The sequence below is a fragment of the Tubulanus polymorphus genome, chromosome 6, assembly GCF_964204645.1.
Source record: "Tubulanus polymorphus chromosome 6, tnTubPoly1.2, whole genome shotgun sequence".
NCBI lineage: Eukaryota > Metazoa > Nemertea > Palaeonemertea > Tubulaniformes > Tubulanidae > Tubulanus > Tubulanus polymorphus.
In genome coordinates this window covers 4294323-4316709 of record NC_134030.1, presented here as the reverse complement: position 1 = coordinate 4316709, position 22387 = coordinate 4294323, and the positions used below count along the sequence as shown (strand labels likewise).

Genomic DNA, 22387 nt, shown 5'->3' with positions numbered 1-22387 from the left:
CAAAGATGAAAGGGTTCTCCCACCCACCCTTATTCTCTTCATAGTTCCATTCATATTACTGTCACATACTGATATCGTTTTTGTAGGTGCGTGAAGCTGCATTGGATACTCTGGTACCAATAATGGATTGTATTGGAGCGCAAGTGAGTAACTTCAAGTAGTGGACGTTGAAAAAAATCTCTTAAACAAACTCTACGACATTTACCGAGTTCAAAATGAAATTTAATTTCATTAGTCATCAATATTTTAGTGCCTAGTTTTAATGTCGCGTGGCCGGATTTTTTTCCAGGTTTTATTCGAACGCGTTATGACTGCATTTAATCATAAATTATGGAAGATCCGCGAAGGCATCATGTTAACACTGATCATAGCTATCAATAAGTAAGTGCACGCTTCCTTTCTTTTATGCTCAAAACTAGTTACTATTGTATTACAACTCATAATATTGAACCACTTTGTTTTTCTCATACGCGCACTGATTATGAGTCATGCCGTATTTGTATACGAGAAGTACTAGCTTGCTGCTGGCTCCTTCTAGTGATGATTTCACGCATCATCGCATCCCTATTTACTGCGTTGTTGCTGAATAAGTGGCTTATCATGTGACTCAATGATTTTCGGAAGTTTTTAAGGTTTAGTTTGATGAAAGTAGTAACGTTTATTTACCACACACTGTGTATCAGAGTGGTTAACATAAAATACCGGCACATATTAAACTTATTGTGACATTTCGAGAGAATGTTTTTTGAAAAAGGTAAGTTTTTACACGATCAATCTCGCTTAAAATATTTCCTTCTTTTTAGATACGGCGCGAAGTCTCTCACAATCTCTAAATTAGTTCCGTCGATCGTTAAATGTTTGGACGATCAGAACGGACAGGTTCGCGATACGGCAATTAAAACATTAGTGGAAATATATCGTCATATCGGTGAGCGAGTTCGAACTGACCTCGCTAAAAAGGGTCTCTCGCAACAAAAGTGAGTACCGCGGGTTACATTTCTGTTAACGAGTCCCGTAAGTCTCATCCATATGCGTATCTGCTAATAGCGCTACTTATTAATTTTTTTCGTAATTTTTAGATTGAATATATTGTATAAAAGATTTGATGAGGTTCATGAAGCCGGTGAAATGGTCGCTGTAGAAGGTAATGTATTTTTTAGATGATTTTACGTTTACCGGTGTGTGGGAATTATTTGAACTCTAGGGCTGTGACTAGGGCCATGTAGTGCAGTAGTGTCTTAGTTCCAAAAGTCGTCTTAGAATCTTGAGAATTATGCGATGATACGGTGGCGCCCCCAATTGCCAACACAAATATACTCGTAGGTTGGCACTGTAGCTATTATTATGTAGTCAGCCTTTGCTCGAAATTGACCAATGAACATTGTTGAGCATGAAGCCAAATTTGTTCACATAGCGGCAGTGGCCAATCATGTATCATTCCTGTGTGCCAGAATGCAAATATCTAACTCAATAGGAAGAGTAAGCTACAAATATATTCACGGGTTGACCGAACCGGTAGTACGAGTATATTCATAGCAAGCAGCGAATGTGTTAACTCTTCAGAACCCGTCCCAGAGTAGCAATTAAACCCCTCTAGGGAAAACTTGGAATATGTCATTTTGTTGATATCCTATAGGTTCTCTCAAATCATCTATAGATTGAGGATAACTCTCATACCCGGCATGCTGTAAATCTAAAAAGGGACCAACTTGAAAAATTTGCCAATTCCATGTAGCCTACATAATACTTAAAGCTGATACCGGTATGTCAGCAATATATGAACGGTCCCTGAGAACGTTTCAAGTGGAATCATTAGCGTCACAGAATGCCCTCACCTATATCCCAATGATTACCGCTTTATATTGACCGGAAAACCATTCCTTCAAATCGATTAAAGTAAAATGAATAGAAAAACACTTACACGCGAAATCGTCGTTGAGATTTTATGTGCAAATTTAAGATTAGTTTTTCTACTCACCTCAAGAGAGAGAGAGAGAGAATTACTCGTTAAAATGTCTTCAATAACGGCGTGAATGAATGATTGAACTGACGGCGACCAAGATGACGTTTTTCTCATTATTTTAACCAATTCAATGCGTCTATTTATCACACGTCGCTCGGCCGTAACTTGTCCCCAATTTTTGCGCGTAGTTGCGAAAAACAGCGACGCCGCATTGGTCTTCGCCAATTGACAGCGCTTCATTGAATTTTAGGAATTGAAAACGCGCGGGTTCTTTGTGTTCGTTGTAAAATTAGATAATAAAAACAGACGTTTATTTTGGCTCGTCGTAAATTTTTGCTAATTTCGTGCGTAGTACAGATGTATTCGGAATTTGTTGAATTCATCCTCGGAATTCAGGCCCGGTGCGAATTTCAGGTTGTGATCGGTTAGCTCGAGAAAAACGTTCGTTGAATTCGATGGTGATTTCGGATTCTAGATTTGTGAAAATAGCAAGATTTCATTTTGATATCTTACAATTAAAGAATGTCTTAAACGTGTCGGTTATTATGAGTTAGTTGTTGAATACAGGTTTAGTGAATAAATATCTGCACTGAAATTATTCATACGTACGATTTCACTTGAAATAGACGAGCATTTTTACGTCGAAAGACGTTGACAGTTCCTTTTATACGTGTCCTATTCTGAATATATTACTCATTCAATACCGGAAATTGATAATTTCGATTTTCGCATCGGTTAAAGTCTGTGCTACGTCCATATATATCAGGAGTAGATATAATATACACGAAAACTGTTGGTCATAGGTGATTTGGGTTTGTCGTATTTGCGAGCGGACACATTATTGAAGATATCTTTAAAATCGACTGTTCTTAACGGGAATAATGCGCTCTGTTTAAGCGGTGATCGGCGATATTATAAGTCAAACTGATGGCTTCTGAATCTCAGAAAAAAACCGGAATTCCAGTACCGCATCGTCCTAGTAAGTTAGTTAAAAACTATTCAGTGGAGCCTCGTTATAACGAACTGTAACCGCCAGTTGGTTTAAAGATAACCACCAGATAAATACCATAATAACTATGAACTTTTGTGCGACTGGCCCCCGGTGAATATGTTCGTTATAACCAATAGTTTGTAATATCCAGTATGAAATTATTAGAATTGTCCACTTTTGGGGCGAAATTCTATGTTTGTAATAACTGATAAAGCGTTATATTCGAGATCGTTTTAACGATGTTTCACTGTATAGTTTAATGAATCTTCAGCTATTTCATGAATTAACAAGATAATGATGAATGCTTATCATGTAACAATCCTGATTAAGACGTGTGTTAGAGAGTGAGTTCGCTACACAGTAAACTGATATTAGATGTTTGAGAATTCATGCGTAAGATTGTATGAGTGCGTAATCGAAGAAAGTTGTTTCATTTCGATCAATTCTAAAAGTAAAGGTTTTTAGGCCTTTCATCTCTTGGCCTCCGTTCGTGGACGGTCCACCGTGAAAAGTCGTCTATTGACAAACTCGTTAAGTAAATTTCATACTTACCGACGTCTTAATTTTTAAAGAGTTAAAAATTTCGATGAAAAATCATCTGTGAAACATTGCAGCTACTGTTAATAGCCTTTAGGCTGTGCGCATTCTGATGTGCGGTTCTGTTGCAGAGCGAAGGTGGAATGATCGACTCAATCAAGAGATTTTCTCACTGGTGACTCAGACCCCCTTCATTTTCATCAAAACCTTCACCACATGTTCCAATCTACGCACCGGTTTCTGGAGAAGACATCGGGAAAGCATCGCGTGTATGTACCTACATCCCAGACTATACGTTCAGCTCATAATACCTCACGTTATTATTATCAGAGCGTGTGCATAGTTTTTGAAGTAGAATATTTATCTCTAGTTTCATAAACACATCAGCCAGTAGATCTGGGGTATCAGCGCTATGAAATCGAACCCAGCAGACTGACGGCGTAAAGAAGCTATGAAGCGTTTCATCACGGTTTATTTACTCCTTCAACTCAAACAAAACGTTTCTCTTCAGACTTTGTTCTCGTGTTGTGTATCTGTAACTAAAGCATTCATTCATATTATACAACTGTTCGAGATACTCATAAAACTCGAACATCCCCCACCGCCTGATAATGTTGCACTGCGACCAAATTTGGCCCATTGCTGAATAGGCACGTGGGGTCAACCATTCACGCTGGTACCAACTTGGTCAATCGATGTTTGTTTGACACTGGCCAAATCATCGCCCATGCCAAATCTTGGTACAGGTCAAATTATTCCATGTGAATGCTAGCTGATTCTGGAACTGACTCCTATCATTTGCACTGCATCATTTTGATAATGTTTTTAAGCACGGACCAAATTTCACAGAATTCCAAATCGTGACTATATTATATCAGAAGTGAGGCGTATTATTTCCGTTTGACGTAGAGTAAGCTAATTCGAAGACAAACGAAACCATAGTTTTCAGTGTCTGACAATACTGGGAAACATTGCGGATGGCTGTCTTGCAGGCCGCCTCATCATGTACTATACTGGAAGTATACCTCTTTGTCCACTGGAACTGGGAATCTATTTTAGCACCTGATCTCATTCAATTCATTACATGTGCTACACATCTTGAGCATCATTATCAGAAACACTGATAAACATTATGCATTCACTGGTCAGTTGGTTCTAGTTCTTCAGCCTGTCTCCGCACGTTCAGTCTTAGGGCGGTATAGAACTTGCACCCCTAATCAGTCCAAGTCTTTCACTCAGTAGCCTTGGCAAGTCATGACTTAGTTCTTTAACAGCGATGGTATAGCTACGTACCTTACAGATATGACATGATTGATGCAGTAATTGTTTAGTATTGTTCCTACGCTTGTTTTATTGTATAGATAAAGAAGGAAAGCAACCTGTCGTAAAAATACCAGGCAGTCGAGTAGCGAGGTTTAGGTTAGAAACGTTAGCAATGTTGTTCGTACAAGTGTTTATATGATAAATAAGACTGAAGGTGTTTTCAGTATTTTCTATGGTGTATTTATTACGCTAGGTTGTGTTTTCCTTGCGGGGACCTTGCTTTTAGTCATATGAGGATTTGTTCACTTGAATTAATCTAAGGTCATCGAGTTCGACCCGGTCACCTGTTCCAAAACCTATTAATATCGACCCTTTGACCATTTATGTTTGACAAATTGTGATATTTAGATTATTATGGTGTCAGCTGCTATTTCATTTGCTAAGGAATTTCACTTTCATGGTGTCTTATTTTATTTCATTTTGCTTTGTAAGCTTAATACCTCAGTCTGCTGCTTTGTTATGCAAAAGCATCCGAATTAACTTAATTTCTGCAATTGGTTTGATTTTCACAATTTATGAATGAAAATTTGCCCAGCTTTCGTCATTCATTGTAAGACTAATATTGAGTATTGCCTGGAGATTTATTATTTCTCTCGATGTTTTTATGAATCATCGTCAGTAGGAGAAACATCCCTCTCCCTCTGCAGCAAACGTGCATTCACTTTTACGTATATATAACTTTTACATCACTGGTAAAGAGAAACGACATAGAGAGAGAAGAGAGAGAGAGGGAGAGGATACTCTTGGCTCAGACTCAGTTCTGCTCGGGGAATAATACTGGGAGAACTTGCCGTTTTTGCCAGATGGACCTCTTTTTCTGCGTCTGATGCAAAGTGTTATTTCGTTCTTCACGCAATTCTTCAGTTTGGATCTTTAGTCGACATTATTATCTTATCGAATATCAATATAGTTGAGAGTCATTCTAACCGGTGATAACGGATCTAATTAATTAGTGATACGCGTCGGTTTATGTCATTTTGATTGACTCGATTTTTTGGAGTATGAATGAAGTTATGAACCAGTAGAACAGATGGGAATTATGCCAGGAATAATGACGCGTTCCGGGGGATGGAAAACATCGTTGTTCAAAAAAATTGGTAAGGCGCCGTTTTTGGCAATCCCGCCAACTGTTAGGATCAGCTGTGGGCTTAGTTGCATATATTCAGAGCACGGTTGCGCACTTTGGGCTTTCACTCCGGTCTAAGCTTGTCTCTGTACCCAATTGAATAGCTTCAGTCATCCGAGCTCTGCCAACTAAAACCATTTTAGAAATATACGTTCATCTTTCAGAACAAGCTCCATATCAATTGGTACCTGACCCTAGTTCAAATCACAGGGAAGTCCGTCGGGATGGAATGTAAATTGGTTTTTATCAGCAGATCTATCATGTTTTTCTGTGGTGGGGAGCTGCGTGTGTTTTTTTTTGGTGAAATCTCTTGCTGTATTTTTCAGATAATACACAAGTAAACACACATTAACGCGCCGCCACGCGTGTGAGTTTTAGTTAGGCTATACATCGATAATATCCAGGGGCTGGTTTTATAGACTGGTATCAATATGGGTTACCTGGACTGCCCCTGTGTTAATGATGAGCCCCTGTGTTAAAGTTAATACGTCGTTATGAGAGCATCTTCAGGACGATATGAAGCCTCAAAAATCTAGATCTTTCAACCAATCTACTGAAAATCAGTTCAGTACACCCAACCCTTATATGACAATTCAATACAGCATCTTCAGGACGACATGACGCAACAAAATTCTCGATCTTTTGACTAATCTACTCGCTCTTTTTCTAGTGTTGCCCAAAGCAAATGGAATAAGTTCCCTTTCTTTTGTTAGGGTATGTCAAACAGTTAAGCGATCTTCAGACAATGTCTAAAAACTCTTTTGCCATTTGTCTTTGATCACATCCTACGGATACATGCGCTATAGATACCATAATGATGATAATATGTGTCTATGAAATGAGGCCCAGGGGTTGATTTAGAATACAGTCCATCATAACAATCTGTTACTACCATTTATACCCTTCACAGTACTCGGTAGGCGAATAATTGTAAATAGGCCTATAATTGAAGTGGATTGAGACAGGTGGCTCATCAGATCAGTTACACTGATATTTGATAATGATAATAACCTGTTTTATGTGTATACAATAAGTCTCTCAGTCTCATGTAATGCATTATCACTATCATGATAAGACGGTTTCGATGTAAAGGAATACATGTTTATGTAGGGCTCGGTTTTCTCCGTTTCCTGAGCCTAGAAGATATTTTGTTTGGCTTCTCTTAAAATTGAAATGAAACCATCCCGATTTGCCGAAAAGGTGTTCGATTTAATTTTTTCATGTGGCTTGTGAAGGATATGTAGCTTCTTGATTAGAAACTTAAATCATAGACTAACTGGGATATCACCAAACTTTGAGGCGAGATACTAACAATGGAGGATCTCGTATCCCGAGATGATTCTCACTATAGTTTTAATCGTCGCATTTTATATAGAAATGAAATTAACGCATTGAATATTCGTTTATATTTTACAGCTTCGGCGTCGAAAACAGACGATGAAACTTCATCTTCACGGCGTCCGATGTCGGCGACGAGGAGAGGAAGCAACACGAACACCGCAATCGGCCGACGACCATCAACTTCATCAAAAGCGGTCACAGGTTCGTGTTTTAGTGTCAATCCCCTGCCGATACGTGTGCGGCCTAATCTCATGGCTCCCCGATCTCCGCTTGTTGAGTGAGAAGCTCGAAAAAATCGAGACTTTAGAGCATTTATAAAAAATGCAGCTCCACAGTCGTAAGATTTGACTGTTCTTGGGTTGAATCATGTATTCGAATGTTGTACAACCGGCATCGAGTTCATTATTGATTTTGTTCGTTCAGTTATTGCGTGTGTATTTTAACTGTAATACCTGGAATGTCGTATCTTCTCATCAGTCGTGGATATTTTCTCTTTGGTTCGATGTGTGTGCGTATTACGTCAGTCCGTCAGGTGAAAATGTTTATATAACGGTGATATTTTCCATGTTTTGCTACAGCCCAACATCGAAGGAAACGTTCCGGTGATGGTATGAATGTCGCTTTCTAGAATATCATTCGTAAATGTTTGTCACTTCACCGATTTTACTTTCTTCTATATCATACATTAGTGATATTTTGTACTTTTGTACTGCTGCAGCCTTTCCACACAACATTCATTCATTCATTGTTCACTATAGAAAGCTAGACACCTTTGAATAGAAATCATTTTCACCGTTGAAACTTATGTTGTCTCGATATTACAACTAGTCTTAAGCCCAATTTTTTAGTGTGATTTAGTGTGAATCCAGTTGAATACGTGTAAAACGAAGCGACTAAGAATTTAAACCAATGAGAAAAGAACATACGATGTTTGTCAATGTATATACAAAACAACTGAAATAGTTTCTGATTGATATTTTCTCTATACCGCGGTATTGACGTTGTTTTCTAGGTGGCGTTGATGAAGAAGCGTTTATCGCCGCGTTCGAAGATGTACCGAAAGTGCAGTTTTTCTCCGGACGTGAAGTTCAAGAACACATCAATAAAGTACAGAACGTACTCAGCGACCCGAAATGTGATTGGGAAAAACGTGTTGAAAGCGTACGTATAAAAAGTATATCGAATGAAGCGAAGATGGCTTATCACGTAGTTAACTCATGGCGTTGTATGATCTTTTGATCCTGTATTGGTTCATCGTTCTTTGAAATAATCGGACCAACGACAACATGTTCTTCATGAGGAGAATCAAAGCAAAAATCTTAGTTATCTCATTAAAAACTACTTACATATGCTAGTGCCCTGCTCAATAGTTACTAGACTCACTGGTTGACTGGATAATAGTGCAGAGTTTCATGTATTTACTGTCTCAATGCTGCTCTCATTTTCCACTATATGATCCGGTGACATTTTTCAATTCCAGTTGAAAATCTTCCGTGCGTTGATCGTGAATGGTGCTACGAATCATGACGAATTTTTCCAGAATCTACGACCGTTGGAGGCTAGTTTTCAAGCAGCTGTCGGGGACCTGAGGTCGCAGGTCGTGCGCGAGGCTTGTATTACGATCGCGTAAGTTTTAGTCCGTGAATGATTTACAACGATGAACCCCGCTGCACGTGGGCTTTGAGTGACATACCATATTTATTAATCCGGGTCCCTGCAGTACCTGAAAATCGGGAAAAACTTAGGAATTTCGAATAATATTACCCGGCTTAGAAATGTTTGGAAATTTCATGGATTTTACTCTTATCCGGAAATTGAAAAATTCATTGGCACTTCATGTAGCCTTTGCCAAGAGCAACTTTTAGCACTTTCTTAAAAATCACCGTAATGGTTGATAAGCCTTATCAACCATTCACGTCAAGAAGTTGACATCCATAGTGATAGTGTCTGTTCATTTCAATTTCAAAATAATTTATATGTTACCCATAGAATACTTCAGAATTGATGCTTCTTGTACCTCCATCAGAAATATATGTGTAACATTTCCTGTGTTTGGTATATATTTCAGTTACATGTCACAACAGCTGGGTTCGAAATTCGACCACTTTGCGGAAACGCTGACGCCAAATATAATCTCACTCATTCCAAATAGCGCTAAAATCATGGCCACTTCCGGTGTGGTGTGCTTCCAGTTTATTATACAGGTAAAAGAATTCGGCTTTGAACATTTTTTTCAGGGTTTTATATATCACCGAAACTGGACAGTCGGTTCATTATTTGTTTGCTTTCATTTCCAGTACACTCATTGTTCACGTTTGATACCGATAATCACTGGAAATCTCACGTCTAAATCAAATGTCATCAGAAAGTAAGTCTGCAAACTATTGACCCCGGGCGGGAAACCGTCAAATCTGAAGAACAATCCCACAATTGATTCGTCTTGACCGTTTCTGAATCTCATCCACAGAGAAACACATTACTGTGTCTCTAATGATAGAATGTAGATTTATCTCGAAATATCCGATCATTCTACAGCATTGAGAATACATTAGTTTATCAGCCGTCGGAAAATCTGTACGTTAAAACTGGTTTGTTATGTTTTCAGGTATACATGTGATTTTTTGGAGCAGTTGTTACACACGTGGCCGACTCATACCCTAGAGCGTCATATCGCTAATCTACAGGACGCTATTAAACGCGGTATCAACGACGCTGACGCCGACGCTCGAGCTAAAGCCAGAAAGTAAGTTCACTACCATCAGGTTTAAGCGCAACGACACAACATCAGTTTTTATTGAAAATAAACTCGCCGTAGTTCTACCTATTACTGGCCAACTTCGTCGTGTCGAAGATTTTCGCCAGGTACGACTTTTGTTGTTAAATCAGTGAGTCGACGGGCACTGATATGTGTCCTACCTGTATAACATGGTTTCAACCTCTCGGTTGTGAGTCAAACACCTTATCCACCATGCCACAGGACAGGTCATGTAGAGGTAGAAATTCACAGTATGTTGTATACAGATACTCTTCAGCAACTAAGCCATGGAGCCAGTTCCATATTTCGCGGTTGATGTTTTCCGAACAACCTACGCTCGGATTTCATGCCGAATTCTTATCGTAAATTCTAATTTCAGAGCATTTTGGGGATTCGCGAATCATTTCAAAGATCAAGCGGACAGTTTATTGAATTCGTTGGAGCCGGCGAAAAAACGAATGCTCGAAGGGGAAATGAGCAACTCGTCGAGTAATAATTCATTAAACAGTATCGGACGCGCGCCGCCGAAATCTCGAATACGCTCGGCTAGTACTGATCGCGGATACGATATATCAAGGTTTGTTCATAGTTCTCGTCATATTCCGAGCAGTCGCTGTCATTTTGGGCAGAGTTTTGTACCGTGGCCGTGTCCAGTGTTCTTACAGATTAGAGAATCAGAGAATTATGACTCTTTTCTTGAAAATCGAGGAAATTCAGGGTATTTGAATTCTTGGTGCCTCGTTGCTCTGGCTGGTGATGAGTGGTGCTAGGAACCTCTTCAGAAGAAACAACCCCCCACTGAGGATATCTAACACAATGTAATGCATGTGTAATCAGGGAATTTTGATTTTTGGTGCCTCGTTGTTCTTGCTGATAATGAGTGATAAGGAACCTCTGGATATCTAATCAGGGAATTTTTCGGTTAAGTTCGGTTAGTGACACACAATTTTGATCATTTTATCTTACAGCCTCGCTGCACGGAGGACAGCCACTCGTCCTGTAAAACAAGCTACAGTTGGTAAGTTTTAGTTAAAGTTCCCCAGCTTTAGTTATGATATATTTCACTGCTTCTAATACTGAAATAATGCAGATAACTACTCAATGATTTTGCGTGCGGTGATTATCGCTTTTTAATTTCACCAGCTTTTTCATAACCAGACTCGGTTCCACAGTGAGTGCCTGGTAATCAGGAAATAAATTTGGAGATTTCAAATCATAATTCCCGGTTCAGAAATATTTGGGAGCTCTATTGTCAACAAGGATATCAATTGCTTGCCTAAGAGCAACTTTCTTCAGCAATCTTTCTTGGAAAATCACCTCTATCAACCAGTCACAACTTAAGTGTTGACGTCCCTGTAGTTTGATGGTACTTACGTTCACTTTTACGAATACTCTATTTCCATTTGGGAAAATTGAAAAATCGCCATGAAATTATTCAATTTTGAATCCATGTAACTGTGGGTACCATTAGTTAAGTTTTAAGTTGATTTGGTTCGTTTTGAAATAGTTCAACTCTTAAGTGAAAATTAACGCTCAATAACTGTAGAACCTGGTCTAGATGGTGAGCAGGCTTCAAACACTGAGTGCTATAACATTAACATTTTGTCGTCTGCAGATTCCGGTTCCCGTACACGAAACACGTCCGGGCATATAATGCGTTCTAGCAGCGACCTTGACCTGACAACTAACCAGCGTCGACCAATCACCACCGCTGCTCGAGTGCCGCAAAATTCATACAGCTCACTGCGTAAGTTCGCTTCTTCGATGACGATTTCACTGAATTCACTATATTTCGGTTTGTAGAATAACCTCTGTTTAATCAGATGTGGAGAATAGAATATGACGTTAAGACCTATTATATTTAGAACGACTTCTTTTATGAATCCTATATGCTGTTAGCCTGTGGAGCCTATGCTTCTGGAGGTTGTTATTTCCGTGATAAACTTTTGATAAAACCGATTGAGCGAATATATGTACCGGTATATATATATATATATATATATATATATATATATATATATATATATATATATATATATATATATATATATATATATATATTCGGGTATGTACAGTACAGTGAGTTTATTGTTTTTACCCACAAGCAGCATCTAAGGAAACGGCTAGTTCAGCTGCCAAGAAAGCCTCTCCTCCAACTCCTAAATTGAAAGGCATGTATATATCGGTGTAGTTTTCTTCCATCTGTGGTGTTGAGTAATATATAAGATACGTGTATTTTTGGCAATATTTGGTTGATCTAGGGTGGATTTTTCCTCTTCAATACATATGTTGTTGTCAATTTCTTTTCATTGATTGGTGTTTATTCCTCGTGTAGAATCACTTTCAACAACTATGCGTGAAAGACAAAATGTTTTCATTATGTTTCTATATTTTCTATTTTGGCATACACGTCAGTAGGAGTAGTACAGGGACAATCGCGGAAAACTAAAACCTAATATTCACAAATCTAATTAACGATGCTTTCACCGTTTGGTTAACCATTATATTAATTCAATCATATTGAAATCTGATGTTTATTTCACTGCAAAAACAAATGAATAAAAATGCTTTGTGATTTTTCAATTCTTAGAATATACCAACATTTATCATATATATCAAATGATATGAGTATTGCTTATGGGTTTCCTCGAGGATTTTCTTGGTAATCAATATATTTGAGGATTACTGAGTGTTTTCTGCAAGAGGTTTTAGAAGGGCAGCTACCCTGGTCATTTATACATTAAAAACTCAGTTGCCTCTGTATTCGAATCGGTGTCACTTTTTCAATCAATACTGAATGCAGGCCCTCTAAAAAACTAGCATATGAAGAACACTGATTACCAGTACCCTCTGAGACGAATTGTCTAGCATTCATTATCCGTTCTCGTTGTTGCAGAGTTTTCACGTACGTATTCATACGGTTATTATTTCAGCTCGCGGCAAAGGAAACGGAGTCGCGAAAACTCCTTCATCGAGTCAGAGCACCGCGCACAACATTGTCTCACCAGAACGCAGCAGGCCTCGTTCGAAAGTAGGAATATCTCAATCTCAACGTAAGTATATTCGTTATCAGAAGCGCGTAGACCGAGACTAAGGTACTAAGATTTAGCCTCAAGCCACGTCAAAATATGTACCTTAATCAAACTCGCCAAGTCGTCATAGTCAGAACTGATTATGCTGATGACGAGTTACACTTGGAAAATTTGATTGTATTGAGCGAATAATTGGGACTAAAAGATGGAGCCATCTTCATTATTGTTTTGATGACTTATCTGTCAGTGATTTTAAAGCTAGTTTGACCATATATGCTTGCCTTCATATCAATGATGACTGAGCTTTTATCAATCGTCCATTAAAATGTTGCATCTTCGTCAAATTTTGCCTAGTTAATGTGCTTAGAATGATTATGAAAGATCTTACAGTTGATGATACCTTAATTTTATTATTCTAACGGTTTCGAAATTGATATAAATCTTATCATGAAATCTCAAAACTGTGAGAATAATAAACTTCAGATATCATCAATAGTTAGATGATATATTATTTTCTATATTGACAATACATTAGTTTATTCGTTATGCTTTGAACAGGGTGGCCGCTTACCTGGAAATCAGGGAACAGTCAAGAGAATTTTCTTTTCTTTGAAAAAGTCAGGGAATTTGGTAAAAAACCTAAAAATCGGGAAAAAGTTACAAGTCAAGTATAAGTGGCCACCCTGTAGAATGTTTGTTTGCTTTAGCTTGATATCGATGCAATTTGATGATTGATTAATTGATTTTGTTTAAATGTGTTGTGTTAAAGCGAGTAGTAGATCAGGTTCACCGTCGTCGCGGTTGAGTTATTACACGTACGGCGCCAACGCCAAAAACGAGCCGTCGCAACAATCATCGTCGATCGGTACTAGTCAACGCCGTCGGTCGGCGATACCGCGCAGTCAGGGCACCAGTCGAGAAACCAGTCCAACGCGTACCGGTAAACAATCACGTAAGTTACGTCGGACTTAGTATAAAAATCCCCGAACTAAAGATGAAACGTTTGTGAGTTTCCTTGAGCTAGTATAACTATCGGTAAAATGCTCAGATAAGAAAAACAAGTCCACAAAAGGTTTTCTTTATTTAACGATTTATTTTCAATGTTTCGACTGGATATAGTCTAAATGTAGAAAATAAATCACCAACTGGAGGAAACTTCTTGTGGAGTTGTTTTTCTCTTCTGAGTGCGGACTTTTTGAATTATACAATAAACTATATTTATCAAAAATCGAAAATTGAAATAACGTTTTGGAGTGTCGGTGGTGACCATCGTCAGGTGTGATTTAATTCTATAACCGAGGGAAGATATAGTTAATTGAGTAAATACGTAGGTGGATAATTAAGGATTGGTGAGAATTGAAGAAATAACGTTAGAAAGAACGAGAATAATAAGGATAGAAAGTGTTGTTTAATTTCCTGTTGATCGTAACAATCAAATTATTATGATTCTTGCTCCCCTTCCGAATGCTTGAATCCAACGCTGTTAATCAATGAGGTACGCGGTATATGGTGGCGTGAAATTAAAACCAGTCCTATCCCTGGCTTCAGTTACAGGTATGCGGGAACGCAGATACAGCGGTAGTAGTAATAATAGCACTAGCACCGGTACGCGAGTGCTTCGTACCCCGCGCAGTGAATCAAAAGGTAGCTATTCTTCTGTTTAATTTGCCTTTCGCACTGCGACATTCAAATCGTGTTCTTCTGCGATGTGAAGATTCCTGGACCCAGTACCTCAGTCATGAGTAAAGAGTTAATGTAATTTTAACGGTAACTCAATAATTAACTGTAATGCAATTTTTACTGAAAAATCAACTCTAACTCTTGACTGTGGAACTGGATCCTTTGTTCTATTCATTTGCGTATTAAGCACCCTTACCTTACAGTAAGTTTAGCCTGAGATTATTCGGTTTTACGGTTCTTCGTCTTAAATGGTAATTGATAATTTGATATCTGTAATGTTAGCTGTATTTCTCCTAGGAGCGATGGGACAAAGAATTCTAGGACTCGGTACTGATGCTGAAAGAGCTGTCGCTGATGCGTTGGTAAGTTATAGTTAGACATCTAAGCCGTGCTGTAATTACTGCGTGTATAATTGCTGACTGAATTGCTTTGTTTTTTGTCACAGTTTTTGAAATCGTTGGTCGGCAATGTGAAGAAAGATGAATCCGATGATAACATGAGTGAAACTTCGAGCGTTTGTTCCGATCGCTCGTTCGGCAGAAGTTATGAGGTCAGTATCGCTCGTTGATTAGATCTATTCCAGGGTTTAGGTTACAAAACTGTGTAAACCAAAACCTAATCAGTTCGTTCTAAACAAATGTTTCTCAGGACTAATGGTAACTAATGATTCCACGTGAATGCAACCCAAGACGGTTTGATTCTAACTTAAACCCGAGATTAACTCTACCTCAAATCCGGCTAACCTCAGCAATTTTACAGATCGGGAAAATCAGGAGTTCTGTCTCTTTTCTTGAAAATCATGAAAAATCAGGCAATTAAAATTATTTTTGCTGTATCATTGAATCAGCGAGATCACGATATACGTGATGAAAAATTAGATATAAATCCCACAATTGTTGAAAGACTGAAAAGTTAATTTGAAATATTTTGGGTGGTTCCTACCACCCTTCCTCAGTCTCTAACGGTATATCGTTGTTCTGGCTGGTGACGAGAGTGGTACAAAAAACCTCTTAAACTCTCTTGAGGATATCTTATAACATAATCAGGGGATTTTTGGTTAAGCGTTAGGGAAAATCGTGGAAAATATCAAGGAATCTTGGATTTGCTGATCTGTGAGAACCCTGTATCTCTTAAAAACAGGTTGGACAACAGAGTATACTGCTGTGTTTGTGTAAATGCTGTATTATGTTTTGGAAATGGGTTCATATCATTGAAGCATCGCTGATTTTTTACCGTGTCATGTAATAATTTCTCATCATCATTCATTTGTTTTTTCGTTTTCTCATATTTTTTAATTGCGTGATGATTTTCTCGACCTGGTCGGTTTTCGCAAACGAACGAACGAACGAAACGTTGTACGTATTTTATTTATTCGTCTTTATTTTTGATTCGTTTTCGTTTTTTTCGACGTTTTCGCGCTACGCAGAGTGACGACGAGGGTCGGCGACTTCGACCTCTACGACGACGGTCAAAGTCATACATTCGACGGGTACGTTTTACAAATCAAATCCCAACAATTCCAACATTTGAATAGAAACATCGGTGGTAGTTGATACGCGCACCCCTTCGGACGTTTACCTCTTTATATCTTAATATTACAAAATTTTACGAGACATCTTTCCTCTGAAGTAACAAAATAATCTTATTCTAGGCTATGAAAGAACCCTCTTATTCACCAACCAGTACAGGGGGTATCGAATTCTTCAGAACAGCTTCATGCATGATTATTATTGACAAGCCACTGTCTGATTGATGGGAATGAATAGAACCACTATACAAAGAAGTGCTTTGAGAGGATTCTGATGTTTTGAACTCAACTGCTATGAGCCATTTTCAAAAACATTATGAGTTTATGAAAATGGCTCATAGCACATTTCATTCTTCAGTTTCATGCGTATATTATATTTTGAAATGTAAGCTTCAAGTGAATTCTATTTCCACAATTCATTGATTTGTATAAAATGCGGAGGAAAGATGTCTGTTTGTAAAATGTTGCGGGAACATGTGTGTACCGGTATTTATTTCTCTATAGTATATGTAATGTGTATATTTCACTCACTAGTCTGTGTAACCACCTCCCGGTGTAACAGAGCCTGACTACAACAGTTTGTGCCTTAAAAAACAACTAGCAGTTTAATGTCTATTTCATTTCGAAGGCACGGACGGATGTTTGCTGCTATAGCTCAGTCAACTCTGATTACGAATTATACCTGAGAAATAACACTGATGCACATTGACTGAGTAATTGCACGTGACCTCATTGCACTTGAAATGACATAGACATTCGGCTTCACCTCGCACTAATAGATACATAAATAGGCTGTGTGTGATTTATAAAAAAGAATTTTTACCACCTTCCGTAAGAAGGGAACTCTTTCCGTTCGGTGTTCAGTTCAGTGTGTCTTTCATTCATATGTATTTTGATTATTTGTGATATTTATGTTCGTAAAATCAGGTTTGTATCCGGAATTGATTTTTACACCAACATTTTAGTAAATCATAAATTTCAAAACCAGAAATTTCGAGTCATGATTTGACATTTTCTTATGAATTCAATAGGTTGTTACACAGACTATCTGAATATTTGAATTGTGTCCTAAAAGGGGTATATTTTAAGTTTAGAGGTAAAACCACTTTTGAGGTCTCGGTGGCTCCCGGCTATCTCTTTGGGAAGGTATGAATTTGAATTCGGTTTTATTTTAAATTTTCCCTAAACTAACGGACCTGAACGTGTGTGATTTATTGTATTCTGGTGCTTATCTATTTTTTGAGGTTGTTTGTTTGTATTTATGTCGGATATAGGCATCTGATGCGGCGCATCATGCGACCTTGACCTTGCCATCCAAACGCGTTCCCATTTGCCACGTATGTAATGACCACCTTCTCACTGCTGCCACCTATCAACTGTTAAAAACCCCCAGCTACAACAGTCTCAACTGCTAGGCAGAGTTTCTTAGTTATTCAACCTTTCCTTTCTATGATCTAGGCCTGGTAAAGGTCACTAAAAAGAATGGCCTGGAAATTTTTCAACATTTCGATTGAAATTCTGGACCAAGATTAACTGAACAATGTTTGCATTGGATGAAGATTTTGAGTTAAAATAGCAATTGAGATTACTCACGTTTTTACCTGCAGCATCCGTCTGGCGATTGAGACTGAAAAGTTGTGACTGTGGAAGTCTTCTGTTGTTTTCATTACGTTTATCACTTTTCATATGAGACTCTTTATTTTGTTTTCAGCTCTTATTCGTAAATCAAAGCGGTTCTTCATTTTACTCAACATCTTAAAACTGGCTTACATATCACGTTATTATCTACAACATCTTTGCGTTCTAGGTTCTTGATGATTATTCTAGTACATGTGTACTTAAAATTCTAAACGAAAAATTAAAAATTCTTTGTGTATGTGTGTTAATGACGTTTGACTTTTTCTGATTATTCAATAGCTGGTAGAATCTGGAGATCCGATGTCGAAGGTAACCAACAACCATCCGAACACATCCGCTAAAATCATGCCGAAAATTATTGTTTCCCGCATTTACCTTTGACCACACTCAGCTCATCCAGATTCCTAGTTATTTATTATTGTTCTCACACTCCACTCTTGCTTTTGATTTGTGAAATGATGAATTTTTCAATTTCAGTCAATGTGATGTTTTATGATTTGATTTCGATGTTTACTGATTTACGAACGCGAGTTGATTAAATATTACCTCGCATCAAACCTTACTCCCAGTGTTGTGAAATTGTATGTAAAGAAAAGTGTAGATGGAATCCTTTGAGAATTATGTTTTCTGTTCACTCAAACATTTCTTGCTTATGTTGTATCCATCTCACTGTATGAGTTATAATATCTTTATGTGTATTCTTTCACTTACAAGAAATCTTTAAAAACCTAAATTGTATAATTTCAAGGATTCGGTAGATTTTCATGTGATCTCAGCACCACGTTTCAGCTTTTTCTGATTTTTTGGATGTTTTTGTTTTTTGTAGGAGGTATCTCAGATAACGACCGATTTGACCAGTTCTCTGTGGTCTGATCGACGTCAAGGTCTGCACGCGTTGCAGGGCATGCTGCGTTCGGGCCAGGAATTAACGTAAGCTCAAGAGTCTCATTCAAAGTGATGATTGCGGCTACATATATTCAGGGCTACCAGGCCACTTAATTACCGCAAAATCTGGGAAAAGTCGGGGTATTTTCTTTTCTTTGGAAAAAGTCAGAATTTTTTTAAACAAAACTTTTAATCAGGGAAAAGTCAGGGAAATTTGTGGAGCTCACTAGATCACGCGCAAAATCAAACAGTTTCCAACTATGTCTTGCGTATTTGACTCTGTTTATTGATTTATTGATTGGATTATAATTATAATTTATTGATTGGATTAGCAGATCAAGTAAGGGGAACGGCGTGCAAGTCAAATAAAAGGGGCCACCCTGATATATAGCATCACTCTTAATTTTATTGGCCAATTGTTAAATCTCTTTTCAGGCCGAATGAAGTGCGAAAAGTCTCAGTTATTTTTACTCGTTTATTCCATGACCCTCATGGGAAGGTGAGTCTTCACTCGATACACTACTAGTATACTCATTAAATGTTTGCCTCTTTCGATTTCAATTGATAGCATTTTAATATCGAGTGAGTGGTTTACGTGTGAACGCACTCTCTGATAAGCATGAGCCAAATTCGACTCGCGGCTGTAAAATGTTAACTCACAACAGTGGAAGAATAGACTCCTGGGTCCAGTTCCACAGTTCTGAGTTAAGATTTGACCCTGGGTTAAAACATTGAAAATGAACTAACTTTAACTCAGAGTTAACTCTAACTCATGACTGTGGAACTGGTTCCAGATTGCAAGTGCTATGTTGATTTTCCTTAAATATTTTGTTCTCTATTTTCCGCGTATTTCAGGTTTTTAGTTTGTTCCTGGAAGTATTGATGGAATTCGTGTTTGTATATAAAGATGTGTTAGCCGGTTGGATCGGGGATATTCTACCGCGATTACTCGTGAAATCGGGCGCCGATCTACTCGGCTCGGTTCAAGCTAAAATCAATCGATTGTTGGACCTGATAAGGTTAGAATCGAAAATTTGTCTTTAAAAAGTTTGAAGCCTGGCCATGTTAAAAAGTGAAAAATATCAGTGTTTTCAATAAGGAATTAACAAGCCAGGTCCCTTTGAAAAACAGGAGGGTCCCGCAATATTTCACACTCCCTGAAACGAAAGCAGGTTTGAAAAAACAGGCGGGTCCTTTACAAATGACAGACGGGTCTGGAACCTGAGACCTGGCTCTTATTGAAAACACTGAATATACGAAAAATCCAATCCATCAACCTGACCTCTTATTACCTCTCTGACCGATTATGTATTTACATCGGGGAACTGGCATTTTTTTAACCTCCTCAATAGACATGTGTATACTTCATGAATCCTACTCTAGTCTCAGTTCAGCTTTTACAAATATATTCACAGGGATAGCTTTCCGTTCGAACAGTTGTTTGTGTTTGTGCGCAAATTCATCATTGAAGAAACTGTTTCTATAAACCCAAAGGTGAGTGTTCAGATTGACTTCGTTCTCATCATCGGAATTGTCAGTATTCGACAGTGACGTTTCATAGAGAATCTACATCTAGATTCGTCGGTATTTGTGTCTGTGTCAGAAATACAAACTTTTCATTCATTATTTTGTGTTAGTACTTCAGCACCCTCACGAGTATATTTAAGAGATGCAACATTTGTTGTTAGATCATTGAGTTGGCAAACACTGACATATACCAAAACAAATAGCATTGTTTCACCGGGATTTGAACCCACCACCTCTTGCAGGGTGGCTACTGACCTGGAAAACCTGGAAAACTAAGGGAATTCGGATAATGCTATTGACCACATGTTAATCAGCACACGATTCAATGAAAAAATGAATGAATTGTTCAAACCTCAAAATATCTCAGATTCACTCAGGGAATTTTGTGTAACCACCTGGAAAATATCAGGGAAAATGGAAACCATGTCTTGGTTGGTTGCCAGTCAAACACCTTTATCCACCAAGCCATGAAGAAAATACTGTTTTAACAACATTTTGGCTCATAGAATTAATTCCCCCATAGTCTTTTCTAGTCTGAAACCTGGTTATCACCGAGTTCTCTCAATAATCGTATGTTATATTCTGATGTATATTTTTCTGTAGTCCAAGTGCGCGGTATGTAACTCTTAAAATCTCGACGGTCAAAATTATTCGTGTTCATTCGTAAAACGCATGTGTTGTTCATCATTTTCCTGTCTGAACGTTAGTTGAACTAATAAGATACAAAATACGTACGCTCGAAATATAGCTTGAGATAGAAAAAAGTCCAACTCGATTTCAAAACTAAATCTGATGTTGAAATAGCTGTAGCTAATTCTTCTATAGTGAGTTAAAGTCTATATTTTCGTTGAAAGGTTTACACTAGTTTTAGCTCACACATATACATGGTGTATCTGCCAAATGGTTTCAATTGATCTACTATTCATTGACCGCTGAATTTACTACATGTTATGATACTTGTTGATAGTCAGTTATTGTAGTCTGACCCTTCCAATGGCTGAGGTCATAAGATATCTTCACTTTAACCCAGTACTATCCTGACCTTTTTGAACTTCGTTATTTGCCTGTGAATGAAAAACTGCTGAATGACGATTAATGAAGTGAGATCAATGAGAGAGTGAGAGATGTATTGTTTAATGTGTTTGTTGTTTGCTGTAGGATAATAGTGTTAACATGAACAGCCATGCTGGAGAATTCAGCTACTTGAATATCAACTCCGTAAGACACAACAGAACGCGTCTAAAAATCAGTTCATTTATTATCGTCGAGTCGGTCTGATCTCATTATAACATAACACCAGCAGGACCCAGTTCCACAGTCAGAGTGAGTTTAGATTTGAACCGAGTGTTTAACTCATTGAAAATGGATTTATTCAACTCGAGAGTTAACTCATTCCCGACTGTGAAATTGGATCCAGAAGGTTGTTTCCGGAAGTTTTTTTTTTGTGATTTTCGTTTTGACACCATGTCTGTTTTTCCGTTCGAATTGTGTCGTTTATAATGAGATCAAACGAATTGTTGTACTCGAGAGATTTCATCAGATTCAAACTGCACAATCATGCCATCAAAACATCATTTTTGTGGAGATATCACTTGTATGTGAACTGATTGCACTGATTTGATATATGAGACTGTAGTCCATTTATCGATTGACGAGCCTTTTTTTCTGCAATATTTTGCTTAATTTCGGGGGTACCTACTTTATTTAGGCCTTAACATGACCATAAAAATCACAAACGCCGACATAACATCGATGGCAGTGGTTTTTAAGGTCATGTTATTAAGATGTAAATGAGCCGTGTACCCGGGATTAAGCAATATATCGCTGAAAAAACAAGTCGTCAATTAGTAAGTGGAGTACAGTACAAACTGTAAACATGTTTGTGATATTTCAGCAACGTCCATGTTACATGTGCACATGGGATTTTGATATTTTGTAATATTCTTAGGAATTAACGAGAGCCGCTTCAACTAAATTCACTCAGAGATATCATTTTCTACCCGTAGTTCAATTAGATTGTAACCGGAGCAGTAAATTCGCTCATCCAATACGCTAATAGGT

The 22387-nt window shown here is 38.0% G+C and overlaps 1 protein-coding gene across 10 annotated transcripts in view; it reads left to right on the top strand.

Annotated features, from left to right (window-relative positions):
* Positions 1-22387, top strand: part of LOC141906761 (CLIP-associating protein 1-B-like) — a 37612-nt gene that overhangs the window by 3474 nt on the left and 11751 nt on the right. For 4 of the 10 annotated variants that reach the window (XM_074796110.1, XM_074796108.1, XM_074796107.1 and 1 more), the window contains exons 5-29: positions 87-143; positions 290-381; positions 804-977; positions 1080-1144; positions 7357-7482; positions 8294-8442; positions 8762-8907; positions 9350-9485; positions 9579-9649; positions 9887-10024; positions 10416-10613; positions 11005-11054; positions 11652-11783; positions 12970-13089; positions 13838-14020; positions 14617-14712; positions 15046-15110; positions 15194-15298; positions 16175-16237; positions 18194-18223; positions 18741-18844; positions 19235-19298; positions 19655-19818; positions 20215-20293; positions 21485-21544. In XM_074796110.1, the coding sequence (XP_074652211.1) occupies positions 87-143; positions 290-381; positions 804-977; positions 1080-1144; positions 7357-7482; positions 8294-8442; positions 8762-8907; positions 9350-9485; positions 9579-9649; positions 9887-10024; positions 10416-10613; positions 11005-11054; positions 11652-11783; positions 12970-13089; positions 13838-14020; positions 14617-14712; positions 15046-15110; positions 15194-15298; positions 16175-16237; positions 18194-18223; positions 18741-18844; positions 19235-19298; positions 19655-19818; positions 20215-20293; positions 21485-21544 (2667 nt within the window). The remainder of the gene's footprint in view (positions 1-86; positions 144-289; positions 382-803; positions 978-1079; positions 1145-7356; positions 7483-8293; positions 8443-8761; positions 8908-9349; positions 9486-9578; positions 9650-9886; positions 10025-10415; positions 10614-11004; positions 11055-11651; positions 11784-12969; positions 13090-13837; positions 14021-14616; positions 14713-15045; positions 15111-15193; positions 15299-16174; positions 16238-18193; positions 18224-18740; positions 18845-19234; positions 19299-19654; positions 19819-20214; positions 20294-21484; positions 21545-22387) is intronic. The other 6 variants (XM_074796106.1, XM_074796113.1, XM_074796112.1 and 3 more) reach the window with 6 other exon arrangements.